Source organism: Ascaphus truei, chromosome 23 (genome assembly GCF_040206685.1).
Source record: "Ascaphus truei isolate aAscTru1 chromosome 23, aAscTru1.hap1, whole genome shotgun sequence".
Lineage (NCBI taxonomy): Eukaryota > Metazoa > Chordata > Amphibia > Anura > Ascaphidae > Ascaphus > Ascaphus truei.
Window position 1 is genome coordinate 3,709,464 of NC_134505.1, and position 17,284 is coordinate 3,726,747.

The 17,284-nt window shown below is 47.3% G+C and overlaps 1 protein-coding gene across 1 annotated transcript; it reads left to right on the plus strand.

The window, feature by feature from the left end:
- The first annotated feature begins 1,690 nt into the window (after nucleotides 1–1,690).
- LOC142473115 (keratin, type I cytoskeletal 47 kDa-like) lies at nucleotides 1,691–9,595 on the plus strand. The gene is made up of 8 exons (XM_075580272.1): nucleotides 1,691–2,284; nucleotides 3,904–3,986; nucleotides 4,278–4,434; nucleotides 4,870–5,031; nucleotides 5,641–5,766; nucleotides 6,501–6,718; nucleotides 7,393–7,643; nucleotides 9,002–9,595. The coding sequence occupies exons 1-8, from the start codon at nucleotides 1,772–1,774 to the stop codon at nucleotides 9,100–9,102; spliced, it is 1,611 nt and encodes a 536-aa protein (XP_075436387.1). The 5' UTR covers nucleotides 1,691–1,771; the 3' UTR covers nucleotides 9,103–9,595.
- The last annotated feature ends 7,689 nt before the right edge of the window (nucleotides 9,596–17,284 follow it).

The window sequence follows — 17,284 nt, forward strand, 5'->3', positions numbered from 1 at the left end:
ACTGGGTGATATGTCCTTACTCGCGAGTGCACTTAAAGTGAGTGTCCTTAAACCGGGGTATGCCTGTACATGGTTACAAATACATAGTTACATAAGTGAGCAGGGAATACATTATATACAAGACAAAATTGTACGGTGTCTGCAATATAAAATAACATCCCTCCTCCTCTCTTTAACCTATCTCTCCTAGAAATGGAGTATCCCTGAATGGCGATATTTGCATTGGGGGTATTAGGGGTTAGCCATGTTTCTGTGAGAACGATGGCTTTGGGTTTATGCATAAGGCACCATGCCCTTAGTTCAACCACTTTGGGCAGCAGGGGGTATCTGGGCATGGGAGAGTAAAGTGACCTACCCAAATTCCCCAAATACCTCACACAGAGGCAACCAACTCAAAATGCTGCAAAGCCGCCTCCGACGTGCTCAAGAAAACGCCCGTCCCTGTTGGGGACCACGCAAGGACACTTGGCTTGTTTGATCAGCCTCAAAAACATGGAACCCAAAATAAGGCAGCTTTTCTTCAGCATATATAAACGAACGTAAAGATCAGTCCCGAGCTTTGGCCTTTCCCAGCCAGGGCGGTTCAAGTCCAGGATAGAAACATATAGCATGGATCAGTGTCCTCATGTAACAGGCCTTCCTTCCAGAATATACTTCTCCGATTCGGACAGGAACTCTGAGCAGGTGGGAGCTCTGGGTTCCTAAAGACTCTCAACGAGGCAGCTGGGACCTGGTTAATTAACCCAGACGTTTCTCAAGCTGGGATTAGCCAGGTCACTGCTGGACTCCAGACCTACACATAGGTCTCCCAGGGTCTATTGAATGTCCCATTCATTGAAGCGAAGCTGATCTCATCTCCAGCACTGGGACGACCTCTTCGCAGCGTATTAATATAGGGAAATCAGGGTCTAAACACGGATCCCCCTCCACTGTGCCGATCTTGTGTTGACCAGTTAGACCCCCGATGGTTTATAAAAGCCAAAGAGTGAGGGTGGCCGGACGTTGAGGTTACACCACTCAACAGCTACACAGAAATGATCCAATGGCTGGGACTAGCCAACATAGTGTGACCATAATGCCGATGTTCCGGGGGGGAAGCACAGAGGTAGAAAGATGTATTGTCCCAAGCGTCAAACATTCGGTGCCGAGACCATCGTGGTCACGGCACTGTAGACATCTGTAGCTTTACCTTCCAGTGCTATTGTAGCAAAGCTCTTCCAAGCAGGATCACAATATCTCTCTCTTGCTTTATTCATTAGCACACTGCTGTTAATAAGCTGTGGGCACTGATTATATTGTAGGCCAAACACCAATGTCAATGAAACCACCCACAAATATAAATAGTTAACCATTTGGTGTCTGGCTAGAGAGGCAGGTGCTACCTGTATGTCTCCCAAAAGAGCCCTCCAATCGAGACTGTAAACCTGATATATGGAGCCCAGGGAAAGGTGAGACAGACCGTACCGGGGGGGGGGGGGGGGAGATTCTTCTGTAAGAAGAATTTCCCTCTCCCTGTTTCTAATTTATAACTAATAGCCCGAGGACAACATATTTTCGACAAAGGTAGATTGATTATGTTAGTGAAGTTTGTACAACAGGTGATGAGCTGGCAAAAAAATAAGTATTTTTCTCAAGGAGGACGTCCAATTTATAAATGACCCACCCACCATATTCTGTCTATAAAGGATGAAACCCAGAATCGGCATCCACATTCTCTCTGCTACATCTACCTTCTCTGGCTCAGCGGGAGTCCCCCTGATAAGGACCCAACATGTCGTCTTATCGTTCTGGTACCAGATCGTCTTACCAAAATGTTCATAGCGGCGGCCCAAGTTTTAGCTCTTCTTCAATGTCCTATGGGTCAGCCTCTGGAGGTGGATATGGAGGTGGAGGTGGTGGTGGAAGCTTCGGAGGTGGCTCAGGTGGTGGTTATGGCGGAGGTGCGAGCTTAGGCTTTGTTGGTGGCGGTTTCGGGGGGGGATCCGGTGGCGGTTTCGGGGGGGGATCTGGTGGCGGTTTCGGAGGGGGATTTGGCGGCGGTTTCGGGGGGGGATCTGGTGGCGGCAGTTTCGGAGGGGGGTCAGGAAACGAGAAGCAGACCATGCAGAACCTCAATGACCGTCTGGCTTCCTACCTGGACAAAGTGAGAGCCTTGGAGGAAGCTAATAGTGACCTGGAGATAAAAATCCGAGACTGGTATGAGAAACAACTTAGCGTAGGGGCCAGTGGAACGGCTAATGACTACAGCAAGTACTTTGAGATCATCGCAGACTTGAGGAACAAGGTAACGCTTTCTGCCATCTGTATTGTAATGCTTTTCTAAAAGATGTACAGGTGCGCCGACGAGTATTCTAAAACGTACCTTAAACTTGCCTTGGAAAATCTGGGGCTATCACCAACAAGATCCAGGTAGATGCTGGGTACATGCTGCAAACATTTCAGTGACATTTCTGCAAAGACTAATGGCCCATCAGATTAACACAGCAGGGGTCCCTGGCAGTCCCATTCAGTTTGAATGGGACCCCGCTGTTAATCCGATGGGCCATTAGCCTGTCTGCAGAAATGTCACTGAAATGTTGCAGCATGTACCCAGCATGTACCTGGGTATTGTTGGTGATTGCCCCAGATTTGTTTTACAATACTTGTCGGCACTACAGTATACGTTTGCCTGAGAAATAAATATACTGTGTGATATAATCAATGTCTTGGAACGTAGAAATGGGTAGCAGCAAACCAACAGTCACACCCTTTCCAACAAAAGGGCGTGTGCAGCAATTGAATTAAGCGAAGCAAACAATATTAACCCAATAGTAAGTGCCCCAAATCTGAAAACGTATTTTTGAAAGTTTGCACCTCAAATGTTAAGTTAGCCAATAAAGGTATCACCGCTGCAACCCAAAACACATGTTTTCTCTTAACGCTTTGAATGTTTACATGCAAAATATAAAAAGAATAATGCAATGCAGTGACTATCTGCTGTACATGTTTATCATCTGCGAATAGTGAATATTCCCTGTAGCATTTCCATTTGCTGACATTGGAAAGTTTGGGGCATCTGAAACTTGTATAAATCCTGACTGCCAGCTGGAGTTGTGCTGCTTATGTTGTGTTCCATGCCATATACAGATGCAACTGCCAGTTGTAGACTGCTTGCCAAGGCAAATCTGTGACCATCTCGCAGTAACTCGCGAGATGGTCCACAGAAGGCTGTAATGGCCCATCGGATTAAGACAGCGGGGGTCCCTGCGTTTGAATGGGACTCGCAGCAAGGTAGGATTCACAAAGCCTGAGTCCCCGTTCAGATGCAAGGACCCCCGCTGTGTTAATCCGATGGGCCATTAGTCTGGCTGCTGGAATATCGCAGCATGGGTGGGTTTAAGTGCAGAATTATCAAGGCAAGCAGTCTACAACCAGCAGTTGTAGCTGTACATGCTAGGATTGCCAGATGGCTTCTCCAAAAATACTGGACACAATGATGAAAGTTGTGACACGCTCGAGACACACACACACACACCCCACGCACCTCTCTCTGCTCCATGCTATTTCCTCCTCTCCTTAGCCCCACCTCCGGGCTCCTGACACCACCTCCTGATTGGCTGCATTACCCAGCAGCAGCCAATAGGGATGGAGGAAGCTGCCCAGCCCCCAAGCTGTAGCAAAAGCCCTGCTCAGGGAAATCCTGCGGCCCCCCAAGCCAGTCAGGTCACTGTACGGAGAGGTAATAAAGGTCACATACATGTCCAGTATTACCTTTCATTTTTTACTGGACAGCATGTCCAAATACAGGACAGTCCAGTTCAATACTGGACACCTGGCCACCCTACACATGGCAGGTCCTTCCAGCACCTCGAAACCAATGTACCCATCACACAAAGCTAATGGCTCTTACATTTTCTTTTTTAGATCATCGGTGCCACCATTGATAATTCCCGCATTATCTTGCAAATAGACAACGCCAGACTGGCTGCTGATGACTTCAAACTGAAGTAAGTTCAATGTACCCCGTGCACCCCAGAATATACATGTAATTATATCCATATCTCAGTAAGATTAGTGCAGTAAATCAGATTACCTAGGTTCATAAAATCATGTATAGTGGTGCATGCTGGGTAAGGTGGAAAAATTGGATCCATTGTTCCAGGACAGTAACTACAACTAACGTTTCACATCGTAACTCCACTGAGAAAGTTTCGTTTGGAAAAGGGACTGTGTGGTGGACACATGTTGGACAATTCACTTCTAATTAGATGGTAATGCTAATCATTTCTCTCTCTAAGGTATGAGAATGAACTGGCTCTTCGCCAGAGCGTTGAGGCCGACATTAACGGCCTCCGAAGAGTCCTGGACGAGCTGACCATGTCCAGAGGTGACCTGGAGATGCAGATCGAGAGCTTGTCTGAAGAGTTGGCTTATCTCAAGAAGAACCATGCAGAGGTGAGCGGAAAGGATCGGGGCGGTAAAGAGCGTCTGGTTCTTTAACCCAGACATGCAACCCAAATAAAAATACGCTACAATGCTCTGAGTATAATTAACCAGAGCTAGTCTCCAAAAACCCTAACTGACAAACATCTCAAAAACAGAAAAGGTTATGTAGGAATTCCTGATATATCTCCTGCTACTCTTCTGCGTTTTTATTAGCAGACTCTTCTATTGCCTACTACAGTATGTGTGTACAAACAATAGAGGTTTGATTGGACATAAATGGAGTTAACTCCTAAATCCTTGAATGCCCATTTGCTTTATCCAGATAGAGGAGGTAACATGTCTACTTAAAAACTGTGTGGACACCATGACCATTTATGGTGGGTATCCCATGTACTCTTGCTACGACTCTTTATACTGATCCGTGTCCTCTGTCTGACTGCTCAGGAGGTGGCATCTATGCAGGGCGGCTCTGCCGGCCAAGTGACCGTAGAAATGGACGCGGCTCCTGGTATAGATCTGACCAAGCTCCTGAACGACATGAGAGCGGACTATGAAAACTTGGCCGAGAAAAACCGCAGGGAAGCTGAGCAGCTGTTCAACCAAAAGGTAACATCTTTCCCTTTGTCCTCTTGGCCCACGTAGGGAGGACCATGAATGGAACATTCAAAGCCATCTAGAGTTACACAGGCTCGTTGAATGTAGAGGGCGATCCTTCTATAATTAATGTGATGATGCATTAAGGATGAGGGCTATACAGTGACAGTCCCAGAACAATGAGCTGTTACTTAAAGTGACTACTAGCAATATAGGCCCTTAACAACAACATATATCAGTCTTCAGACATAAAAAAAATAATAGGAAAAGGGGTACCTGCCCTGAATAGCTCACACTCTAATTGGTAAGTAGGGAGAACTTACAGAGACAGTAGGAGGGTGTTCTGGGAAGTGCATCTGCAGGGGGCCACGGTCAGTGCATCTGAGATGTATTAGCCAACAGAGCTACCCATATGCTTGATTAAAGAGGTGTGTTTTAAGATGGGTCTTAATGGTGGAGAGAGTGGGCGCCATTTGGATATTGAGGGGAAGGGCATTCCAAATTAGTCCATTCTTCATTCTCAGTATCACTGGAGCATGTCCCCTGATCTCGAACCTCGGGTGGTGCCGACTCATTCCGGCCCATCAGATGTTGAAGCGAGTTCTGCTTTTGTCATTCCAGAGCAATGAGTTGAAGAAGGATATTTCAGCCGGCGTGGAGCAGGTGCATTCAAGCAAGAGTGAAATCACCGACCTGAGACGAATGCTCCAGGGCTTAGAGATCGAGCTCCAATCTCAGCTGGCCATGGTAGGTCACAGCTAAAGTAGGCTGAAGCTGGTATCAGCAGCCCGTTCTGTAATTGTCACGGGAGACTCCTGTGGCGGGTAGGATCTCGGTGGCCGGAACAGCAGGAGCGTAGTAGGGGTCACAATCAGAGATCAGAGCCAGGCGGCAGGTAGCGAAGTCAGGTAACAAGCAGGGGTTCGAGGCAGGCGGCAGGTCGCGAAGTCAGGTAACAAGCAGGCGTCCAAGGCAGGCGGCAGGTAGCAAAGTCAGGTAACAAGCAGGGGTCCGAGGCAGGCGGCAGGTAGCAAAGTCAGGTAACAAGCAGAGGTCGGCAACGAGGAGACTGGAACAGGACAGGCGGGGCAGGACAGGTCCGGGAGCAGGGACTGAGACCGGGGAGCAGGGACTGAGACCGGGGAGCAAGGAACAACCAGGGACAAGCCAGATTACCAGCAAGGGCCTTTAGTAAGAACAGAATCAAATACAGACGGGTACAGGAACAGATCAGGATCAGAGACAGAGGCATGTGCATAGGAGTCTGACTTGAAACAAAGGCAAGGGAAACAGACAGGAAACCGAACTATAAGACAGAGAGAGGAGCAACAAGAAGACAGGCAGACAGACAGACAGAGGAACCCAGAGCAAACAGAAGGCAGCAGCACACCCAGTGGACAAAGAAGCTATGGCTAGGCAGGAGGTCTAGACGACCCTGACAGTAATGGATGCAGTAAGGTTTCCCTTTTATCCAACTCTAGAAAAAATCCCTTGAAGACACTGTGAACGATACAGAATGTCGCTACGGAGGACAGCTGGCGCAGATGCAGGGCATGATCAGCAGCCTGGAGGGGCAGCTGACGCAGATTCGGTCTGACATGGAACGACAGAATCAGGACTACGAGCAGCTGTTGAACATCAAGACCCGTCTGGAGATGGAGATTGAAACGTACCGCCGCCTGCTGGACGGAGAGCTAGGGTAAGGCACATGTAACCACGTAGAAGCATCCAACAACCAAATAACTTCTCTGGGACCTCGTTCCTACAGGGCAAAGAGCAGCCACATGGGAATGCAGCCCACATTCCAGCATCAGAAGTGACAATGTAGGCAGCTCGCTTCTAGCATTTCGTATGAATTTGTGGAAAGTTATGTTACTTCTTATGATGCCAATGTTTGGGGAACTACCATATAGTAAAACAATATAAAGTAGAGCACTTGAATCTGCACAAATGCCCCATAGAGTGATCGAGTCTGTTCCAAATGGGACAGCCATTGAAACAATGGACTATATATAACGGTGGATGTTGACCTTAAACATGTTATCAGTGGTGTTGTGGAAATAACGGTATCTCCACGTGCCTAAAATGGGAGAAGTAAAGTGCAAGAACTTCTACACTTGGACCCATGGTCTGCTTGGTAATGTGCATTATTGCGATGGCAAAGCTGGGTCCAGATGGAGCTACATGTTACACTGCAGCTTGTTCAGCAAGTGAAGTTCAAATGTTTCCTATCTGTGGGTCCCCTGTGTATAGGAAGAACAGGGGGCGCTGTAATAGGAAACAGTTACTGGGATACAACTCTTAATAGTGCTGTAACATAAGACATGCATAATATTCACATTCCCATAGACAATCCTCCTTTTCAACCTCCAGATCATCTTCATCAATGTCTTCATCAATGTCGGGTACCATGTCGGGTTCTCAGTCCGGTTCCCATTCCGGTTCCATGTCGGCTTCCAAGTCGGGATCCCAATCCGGTTCTCAGTCGGCTTCCAAGTCGGGATCTCAGTCCGGTTCCCTGTCGGCTTCCAAGTCGGGATCTCAGTCCGGTTCCCTGTCGGTTTCCCAGTCATCGGCAACACAATCCAAGACATCCCCAGCATCTTCTGCGGATTGCAAGAGAGGTCCTAATACTAATTTTTGTTTCTTGTTGTGGGAATTCAGAGGTCGCCATCTCTCAGACGGAGCTTCGGCTGTACCGGGCAGTTGAATTCAGTTTATAGACTAGCTTTCTCTATCAGAATCAGATCCCTTTGCTTGATAAGAAAGTGTATGGAAGATCAGTGTAGAGATGATAGTGCCATTATTGAATAGGCCTCTTACGTTTTCAGAGCCAAATATCTACAAATTATACATTTTACACCTTTGATAATAATACATACTGCCCGTCGTTAACAAGACTTGAAATATATCACAAAATAAATAGAAAATAGCTAACAACTGTAAACCCTTTTAGCCTCCACATGGCCATTCAGAACAAAAAGTGGGGAAACCAGCCACTCGTAGCACCCGACAACTTTTCTAACAAGCGTCCGTAAATGGGTCATTCAACAACCGGTCTGACGTCCCAAGTCCAACACTGTTCCAACAGTGGCTTGGGGACATTATTCACTGATGGCACGACATCTTGGTGTCGACCACTATTACTTACTATACTGAATTCGCGAGAAAGTGTATGGGGCGTAATCAAGGGAGATGTGGAGCAAAAAATGTCATCAACGTATCGATTCGCTCAAAGTTCTGTGCACTGTGAGTCTGATTTAAGGGCTTTAAATGACGCACAGAATATTGTAACTTGACATCTCTGTGCCTCATTTTATTTATCTTGTATATATACGTCCCCAAAAAATCCACCAGGTCCACGGTGGCATAAACGTTTTGGAGCTAACACTTTCTTAAATTTTACGTACAGATGCAGCCAGACTTATTGTGGCGTAGATGGCAGCTGCGTGACCCCACCCTGCACACGGAATCCCTGCGCCCAGACTAATGGAACATCAGGATTAACCAAGCGGAGGTCCCCTGCTTCTAGATGGGACTCCCGCTGTGTTAATCCTACCGGGTCGCACCTGTCTGGAATTGCTGACCGAAGCGGTCAGAGGTTGTCTAGAGGTTGTCTCTAGAGCTGAACCACATTTATTTCAGCCCTGGGGACCGCCTGCTTCCCAAGATTACAGGCCCCGGTATGGAGTGCAAAATGTCCCAGGTCACGTGACACGGAAGACTTAATCATGCAGTGAGATACCGGCACAACATACTGGGGACCTGTAATCTTGGGAAGCAGGGGGTCCCCCGGGGTAGAAATGGATACGGTTCAGCCCTAGAGACCCACCTGCTTCAATACTATGTTATTAAGAAAAAATAAGAAAATCAGCGCGATCGCCTATCAGAAACTTCTGCAGGCGCTTAACTTCCGTGGATAAGTTATCTTATCCTCTTCTGTAGTTAGGATCTGACATTTTCGACCCTTCTTGCGTTGCAGACCCGACCAAAACAAGAAAGGTGAAGACCATCATTGAAGAAGTGGTGGACGGGAAGGTCGTATCTTCCCGCATTGAGGAGATGGAAGAGAAGATGCAATAAGAAGCGACTACGAGATATCCGGGTAACAAGGCTTTTCGGACGTATTTCAGCGGGTCTCATTATTTGGGGGAGGTGGGGGGGGTGGTGTTTTCATCTAGAATTCATCGCACTGTTATATTCTGAAGACCTCTCGGCGACAAAATAAAGATTTATTCACTTAGTTTAGGCCGCGATTTTAGAAGCCAAGATTTGCGTTGGTGCTGCAACTGTTCTGAAATTAAATGGGTTTATATCAATATATTAACATATGACAAAAATATATATATGGTAACTTTGAGAATTCTGGTTCTATAATACTTGGTAAAAATATTAAATTGCTGTTTAGATCAACGCTAATACTGATATATATATATAGACAATGTGACTAAAATGCAACATAAGAGAATTAACCCTTTCATTTAAGGAAGGTTGATTCATCTAGAAGGTAACATGCAGTGCAAAGCATTTGTTTCCCCGTGTTCTTGTGATCCAATAAAGCATTTGCCTCACCTGACTTGTGTGTGTGGGAATTAAAGTCATTTAGAGAATACAGTAGTATCATGAGCCACTATCATTTTAGGGAACGGAGCCTCGCCGGGCTTCCAGTAGTAGGGACACTCGTTGGTGGGAAGTCTTCCATTTGGGACGCTGGACGTAGACATTCCAGGGAGACCTAATTGCAGACATTGCCCTGACAAGCATGGTTGTCTAAATAACTAGTAAACGTTTCCCTTCTCTTCTTATTAACTCATAAGAGAACTTTCCATCTTGGCAGACATTAAAAGAAGGTCAAGAAAGGTCTTCTCCTTCTCCGACTCATTTCCAACTTTCACAATAAGGGTTTTTTCTCTTCATTTGTTCGTAGAGTGGAGAGCATGACCAAAGCTATTCAATCCATTAACAGTAGCTTTGTAACACGCCGAGTCCATGCACATACACTGAGAATGTAGGTGATGTCCTTCTCAGACCACCATGAAGAAGACCACTGTCGATTATTTTACTGGTGGCCGGGAACCTTCATTAACATTGGTTTATCTCCGTCTATAGGATTTTTCTGCAGATACAGTAATCACTAGTGATGTACCTGTGGCGGTAGGGAGGGTTTGGCCCGGGGTTAACGGGGTTACCCCCCAAGGGCCCCCCTCTAACGTCGCCAGGGAGACAAGGGGTTAACTGGGCTGAGGCCCAGAAATGTGATTTTACCCTTGTTATAACCTGTAAATGTATTCTTCCCTGTTCCATTGTAATGTCTGGGTTAATCAGTACCTGCATAACACACACACTGGGTCATCAGGGGTTAATTGTGTAAGCCCAGTGGGCTAGTTAATGCGTTATCTGTGTATTCCCTTTGCCTCATGGACCTGTCTTGCCTGCCAGCAAGGTATTCTGAGCCTTGGGGTACCCCGGGTCACCCCCCAAGTACACACATATTAAAAATATAACTTTGTCATAAGAGGGACATATATTTTTGATAAAGTGACTTTTTGCAGTTTTTTGAAATACACAGGCAGAATGCTAATGGTGTGCTAATGTACAGGCAGAATGCCTGTCTTTGTAATGCGTAAGGAACCAAATGGTGCCTCATATGAGTATTCACGTGAGTATTCACTGGAAGTGTATATCAACAGAGAGGTGTGATACATCGCCCTGATCAATAGGTAACTGACCTAATTGGTTATGCGAAAAGCAAAAGCCCACTTCAAAAGGTTTATTGACGTGGCCAGTAGGATGCTAAATAGGATATCCTGCTAGATTTGAGCCTGGCTTCCCAGGGGAATTGTTTATGCGGGAAGCAGGCAAAAGGAAGGGAAGGGTTTGTTATTCACACCTTCCAGCAAAAGGTATTCCCCAACAGGATATCAAAAGTGAGTAACTTTATTAAATATAAGAATACTATGAGATGTCCTTGGCTGAACCGGCTAAGAATTACATAAGTGTATTGGCGAGAGTAAGCCGATCTTGGGAAGTCTAAACATTGAATATGTAACTGCTGCTAAATGCCAGATATTAATATCTCTATTAATGTTCATATTACAATGTAATGATGGGTCTCTCTACGAGCGTCAGGTGTCCCAGAATACAGTAATATATCTCACCTGACTGTGTGTATTACGGAACGGAAGTTATGCAATGATTTGCAGTAAATATGAACTTTTGGTTAAGTCTGAGGAACCCCTGGGGTGATGAGCAGGAAAGGCTAGAATTTACAAACCTGATCATCAAAGACTATTTGGCTAATTGCTTATGCTTGGCCCAACGGACAAAAGGAATTAACCAGAGGAAGTGGGACTCTTCACACTGTCCGCCCTGCTTCAAAGGGTTTGTTGATGGGGGGGCTACCCCAAGCTGGAAGTCCCAAAATGAGCTTCAAAAGCTTCCAAGGGACATTTGGTAGCCGTCTCGGCACCTAAGGTTACAGATAGAGGGACAAACGGTTTATAAACTGCTGTCCACCCATACTGCTGCGGCACAGTTTATTCGAGCATTTGCCCGTTCTGTGCCGCAGCAGTAGCCTGGCGCGCGCCCGAGAGTGACGGGCGCGCGCCGAAGCAGCGGAAGAGCGCCCTCCGATCGGGGCGCTCTCCCTACCGCTGCCGGGTCCGCCGGGTCCCCCGAAACCCCCTGCCGCTGTCCCGCGATCGCGGGACACCAGGGCTCCCTCGGGGAGCCCCTGGACGCGCGTGCAGGGGGCGCACGCTCCCGAAGACGCGTGACCGCGCGTCTATGACGCGCGGCATGCCGAGGGGCGGCCACTAGCAAGCCGGGAAATCTCCCGGCTTGCGGATCTGGCCGCAGTGTAATAAACTGTGTCGCCAGTGTATATCCTTTGTCTTCGTTTGCTGAATGATTTCCTGATTGCTGGATGAAACTGCCAGTTCAGATGGGACTGTTTTCATTATTTTCATCTTTTAAGTAAGTGTCTATATTTTGCCTGTTATTGTATAATCTGTTGTGTTCACCTTTATCAAGGAATAAATTATATTTATCATATCTAAGTCTCGTCCCAGTTCAAACCCAGGTATATATATTTATATATATAGTTTTTGGTGTACAATTACAGCCTGTCGCAAGCTCTCGTGACAGTACCGAGTACCCAGAAATTACCCGGTACTCTGAGCTTTTTCAGCTACCCAGAAATTACCCGGACTCGGCAGCAAGGGGCTGGGACTGGCACCGGGGTCGGAGCGGGCGCCGGGTAATTTCAGTGCAGCTGAAAATAGTTCAACGCTTACCTGCCGCCGCCGACGGAAGGTGAGGAGGGCCGCGGCTACATCTGGGAGCAGCAGCAGACGTCCTGGTAGCAGCAGCCGAAGTCCTTGTCCAGCCGACGGGAGCAGCAGGAAGAGAGCAAACAGCTGATGCCTGTGGGAGTCGAGGGAACCATGTGACCAAAACAAGGGCGGGGCTCCTCCCCGGCTGCCCAATAGGAACGCTCCTGCTCTGGTCCCATGGTTCCCCGGCTCCCATAGGAATCAGCTGTTTGCTCTGTTCCTGCTGCTCCCGTCGGCTGAACAAGGACTTCACCTGCTGCCACCACCACCTGGACGTCTTCTGCTGCTTCCAGATGTCACCGCGGCCCTCCTAACCCTCCGCAGTGGTCTCCCTCACTCTGCAGGTAAGTGCCTTCCGGGTAACTGGGTACCGGTCCGGGTAAAATGATTAATTTTGTCTGGGTACCCGGTACCCAGTTTTAGAAAAATATAGGCCCCGGTATAACACTAGTAATCACCTTGTCCCTAGCCTATTCAAATATCTAAAGGGTGTCTGAGGGTAACCTTACTTATGATGCATATTCTGTGATGTACTGTACATTGAATTCTCCTCCTCACTTTTAAGGCTTTACACCCCTCTGCCCCTCCTTACATCTCACCCATATATCTCACTATACCCTCCTCTGCCCTTCCTTACATCTCACCCATATATCTCACTATACACCTCTCTGCCCCTCCTTACATCTCACCCATATATCTCACTATACCCTCCTCTGCCCTTCTTACATCTCAATCTAATATCTCACTATACCCTCCTCTGCCCCTCCTTACATCTCACCCTAATATCTCACTATACCCTCCTCTGCCCCTCCTTACATCTCACTCTAATATCTCACTATACCCTCCTCTGCCCCTCCTTACATCTCACCCTAATATCTCACTATACACCCCTCTGCCCTTCCTTACATCTCACCCTAATATCTCACTATACACCCCTCTGCCCTTCCTTACATCTCACCCATATATCTCAATATAACCTACTCTGCCCTTCCTTACATCTCACCCTAATATCTCAATATACCCTCCTCTGTCCCTCCTTACATCTCACCCTAATATATCACTATCCCCTCCTCTGCCCCTCCTTACATCTCACCCTAATATCTCACTATACACCCCTCTGCCCTTCCTTACATCTCACCCTAATATCTCAATATACCCTCCTCTGTCCCTCCTTACATCTCACCCTAATATCTCACTATACACCCCTCTGCCCTTCCTTACATCTCACCCATATATCTCAATATAACCTACTCTGCCCCTCCTTACATCTCACCCTAATATCTCACTATACACCCCTCTGCCCTTCCTTACATCTCACCCTAATATCTCACTATACACCCCTCTGCCCTTCCTTACATCTCACCCTATTATCTCAATATACCCTCCTCTGCCCCTCCTTACATCTCACCCTAATATCTCACTATACCCTCCTCTGTCCCCCTCACATCTCACCCTAATATCTCAATATACTCTATTCTGCCCCTCCTTACATTTCACATTAATATCACACAATACCCTCCTCTGCCCCTCCTTACATATCACCCTAATATCTCACTATACCATCCTCTACCCCTCTTAACATCTCACCCTAATATCTCACTATTCCTCCCTCTGCCCCTCTTTACATCTCACCCTAATATCTCACTATACCCTCCTCTGCCCCTAATTACATCTCACCCCAATATCTCATTATACCCTCCTTTGTCCCTCCTTGCATCTCACCCTAATATCTTACTATACCCTCCTCTGCCCCCCCTTACATCTCACCCTAATATCTCACTATACCCTCCTCTGCCGCTCCTTACATCTCACCCTAATATCTCACTATACCCTCCTCTGCCCCTCCTTACATCTCACTATACCCCCCTCTGCCCCTTCTTACATCTCACTATACCCTCCTCTGCTCCTCCTTACATCTCACCCTAATATCTCACTATACCCTACTCTGCCCCTCCTTGCATCTCACTATACCCTCCTCTGCTCCTCCTTACATCTCACCCTAATATCTCACTATACCCCCTCTGCCCCTCCTTACATCTCACCCTAATATCTCACTATACCCTCCTCTGCCCCTCCTTACATCTCACCCTAATATCTCACTATTCCTCCCTCTGCTCCTCCTTACATCTCACCCTAATGTCTCACTATACCCTCCTCTGCCCCTTCTTACATCTCACCCTAATATCTCACTATACCCCCCTCTGCCCCTCCTTACATCTCATCCTAATTTCTCACTATACACTCCTCTGCCCCTCCTTACATCTCACTATACCCTCCTGTGTCACTCCTTACATCTCACATTAATATCTCACTATACCCTCCTTTGTCCCTCCTTACATCTCACCCTAATATCTTACTATACCACCCTCTGCCCCTCCTTACATCTCACCCTAATATCTCACTATACCCTCCTCTGTCCCTCCTTACATCTCACCCTAATATCTTACTATACCACCCTCTGCCCCTCCTTACATCTCACCCTAATATCTCATTATACCCCCCTCTGCCCCTCCTTACACCTCACCCTAATATCTCACTATACCCTCCTCTGCTCTTCCTTAAATCTCACCCTAATATCTCACTATACCCTCCTCTGCCCCTCCTTACATCTCACCCTAATATCTCACTATACCCTCCTCTGCTCTTCCTTAAATCTCACCCTAATATCTCACTATACCCTCCTCTGCTCTTCCTTAAATCTCACCCTAATATCTCACTATACCCTTCCTCTGCCCCTCCTTACATCTCATCCTAATATCTCACTATACCCTTCCTCTGCCTCTCCTTACATCTCATCCTAATATCTCACTATACCCTCCTACATCTCACCCTAATATCTCACTATACCCTCCTCTGCCCCTCCTTACATCCTTTTGTGTCAAAATCCCTCTCCCACATAAAACCCTTCTCACTGACTGCCCCACACCTCTGGAACGCCCTTCCCCTCAACATCCGACTAGCACCCTCTCTAAGACCCACCTTATAACACACCTGCTTACCGAAGCATACGAGTATCTCCGCGGCCGATACTTTACACCTCATACATAAAGCTTGGCCCCCTGCAGACACACTGACCAGAAATCCCTCCTACTGTCTCTGGACGTTCTTCCTACCTACCCATTAGATTGTAAGCTCTTCGGGGTAGGGACTCCTCTTCCGAAATGTTACTTTTATGTCTGAAGCCTGTCTTCCAGATATGTTATATTTATATTATTTGTTATCTATATGATTGTCACGTGTATTACTGCTGTGAAGAGCTATGTACATTAATTGCCCTATATAAATAAAGACATACATACATACATACAAAGGGAGGCAAAGACTGTACTGCTTATGTAAAAAGTTGAATGCTGTCTGCCCTTTAAAAAGAAACAGGAAGGCAGAGGGGCTGTAAATGAAGATGCATTTTTAATGCGTAATAAAGATTAAATACAGTGTACAGTAACTCGGGACCGGACACGACAACAGCTGGAATAGCCGTGGGGGGAAATTGGAGATTGCCAAACAAGGAGCAGCGCGGATGTGATGATCGAAATATCCAGGGTGACCGTCAGAAGCGCACGGCAGACTGTTTCTGCTGCAGCAGGGGTGGGCAACTCCAGTCCTCAACCGGTCAGGTTTTCAGGATATCCCTGCTTCAGCACAGGTGGCTCAATAAGTCCCTGCTTCAGCACAGGGGGCTCAATCAGTCCTTGCTTCAACACAAGGGGCTCAACCCATCCATGCTTCAGCACAGGTGGCTCAATCAGTTCCCTGCTTCAGCGCAGGGGGTTCAATCAGTCTTTGCTTAAGCGCAGGTGGCTCAATCTGTCCTTGCTTCAGCACAGGTGACTCAACCCATCCTTGCTTCAGCACAGATGGCTCAATCAGTGGCTCAGCGTTTAACTGAGCCACCTGTGCTGAAGCAGGGATGTCCTGAAAACCTGGCTGCGGAGTTGGCCACCCCTGTGCTAAATTATTGACACCCACCCACCAACGGACTGACGGACGGCAGTCCCGCTGACGCACACGCCTCCGTGCATACTTGTTCCTGGAGAACACCATAGAATGTTGCACACTTTGTGAGCCTTGTATTGCGGTCTCACACTCGCCCCGGGACGGACGTCCCGGGGTTGGACACACAGGATGTGATTATATTAAAATACGGCTTATGGTAATTTCAGTGTGTGAACTACAAACAAGAGGCAGAAGGGGGGGGGGGGAACAGGTTATACACTCAAGAGACTGAAAGGATAAACACCGCTCATTAAAATCCACGACACAGAACGAAGCATCATCGTTTCCGGGCGGGGGGTCAGCTTTTCATCTCACCTTATTATAAGATAAGGGTCTTTTTTTTAATATATATATAATTTACACTTCCTGCAAGGTGACTCACCTGCAAGAGCCCTTTACATGGCAAGAAGAAGGGTGAATATATAGGAGAATCACAATTGCTCGGCGTATAGTGGCTAGGATGGTGCAAAGCAGGTGAATATTCGGGTAGCTTGGAGGACAGAGGTGCTGCTCTGATGCCCTTGGGATACCGTCGTTATCTTACGCACGAAATAGCGATTTTCTAAAAGTACAACCACGATGTTGGCGACCTGACCTAAAAAATATACACATTCAAAAGGATTTAAAATCCACCCTGGAAGAAGCATCGGTGTGATGCGAAACGTGCGTCGGGAGATGCGAAACGCGCGTCGGAAGATGCGAAACGCGCGTTGGGAGATGCTGCCGGTCACGTGGCAGCAAGCTGGGACTCCCGCCGTGTAATATCGTGGCTGAACGCCTTCTGCCCCTGCTAACATCATTGTAACTAGAAGCCTGAATTATCCCGAGGATAGGCCGAGATCATAATGATAGCATAGAGTCAATGTGGAGGTTCTTAATATTGACCATCCCCTATCTTCCCTACCGCCCTCCCGGTCACTCTACCTGTCTATCCA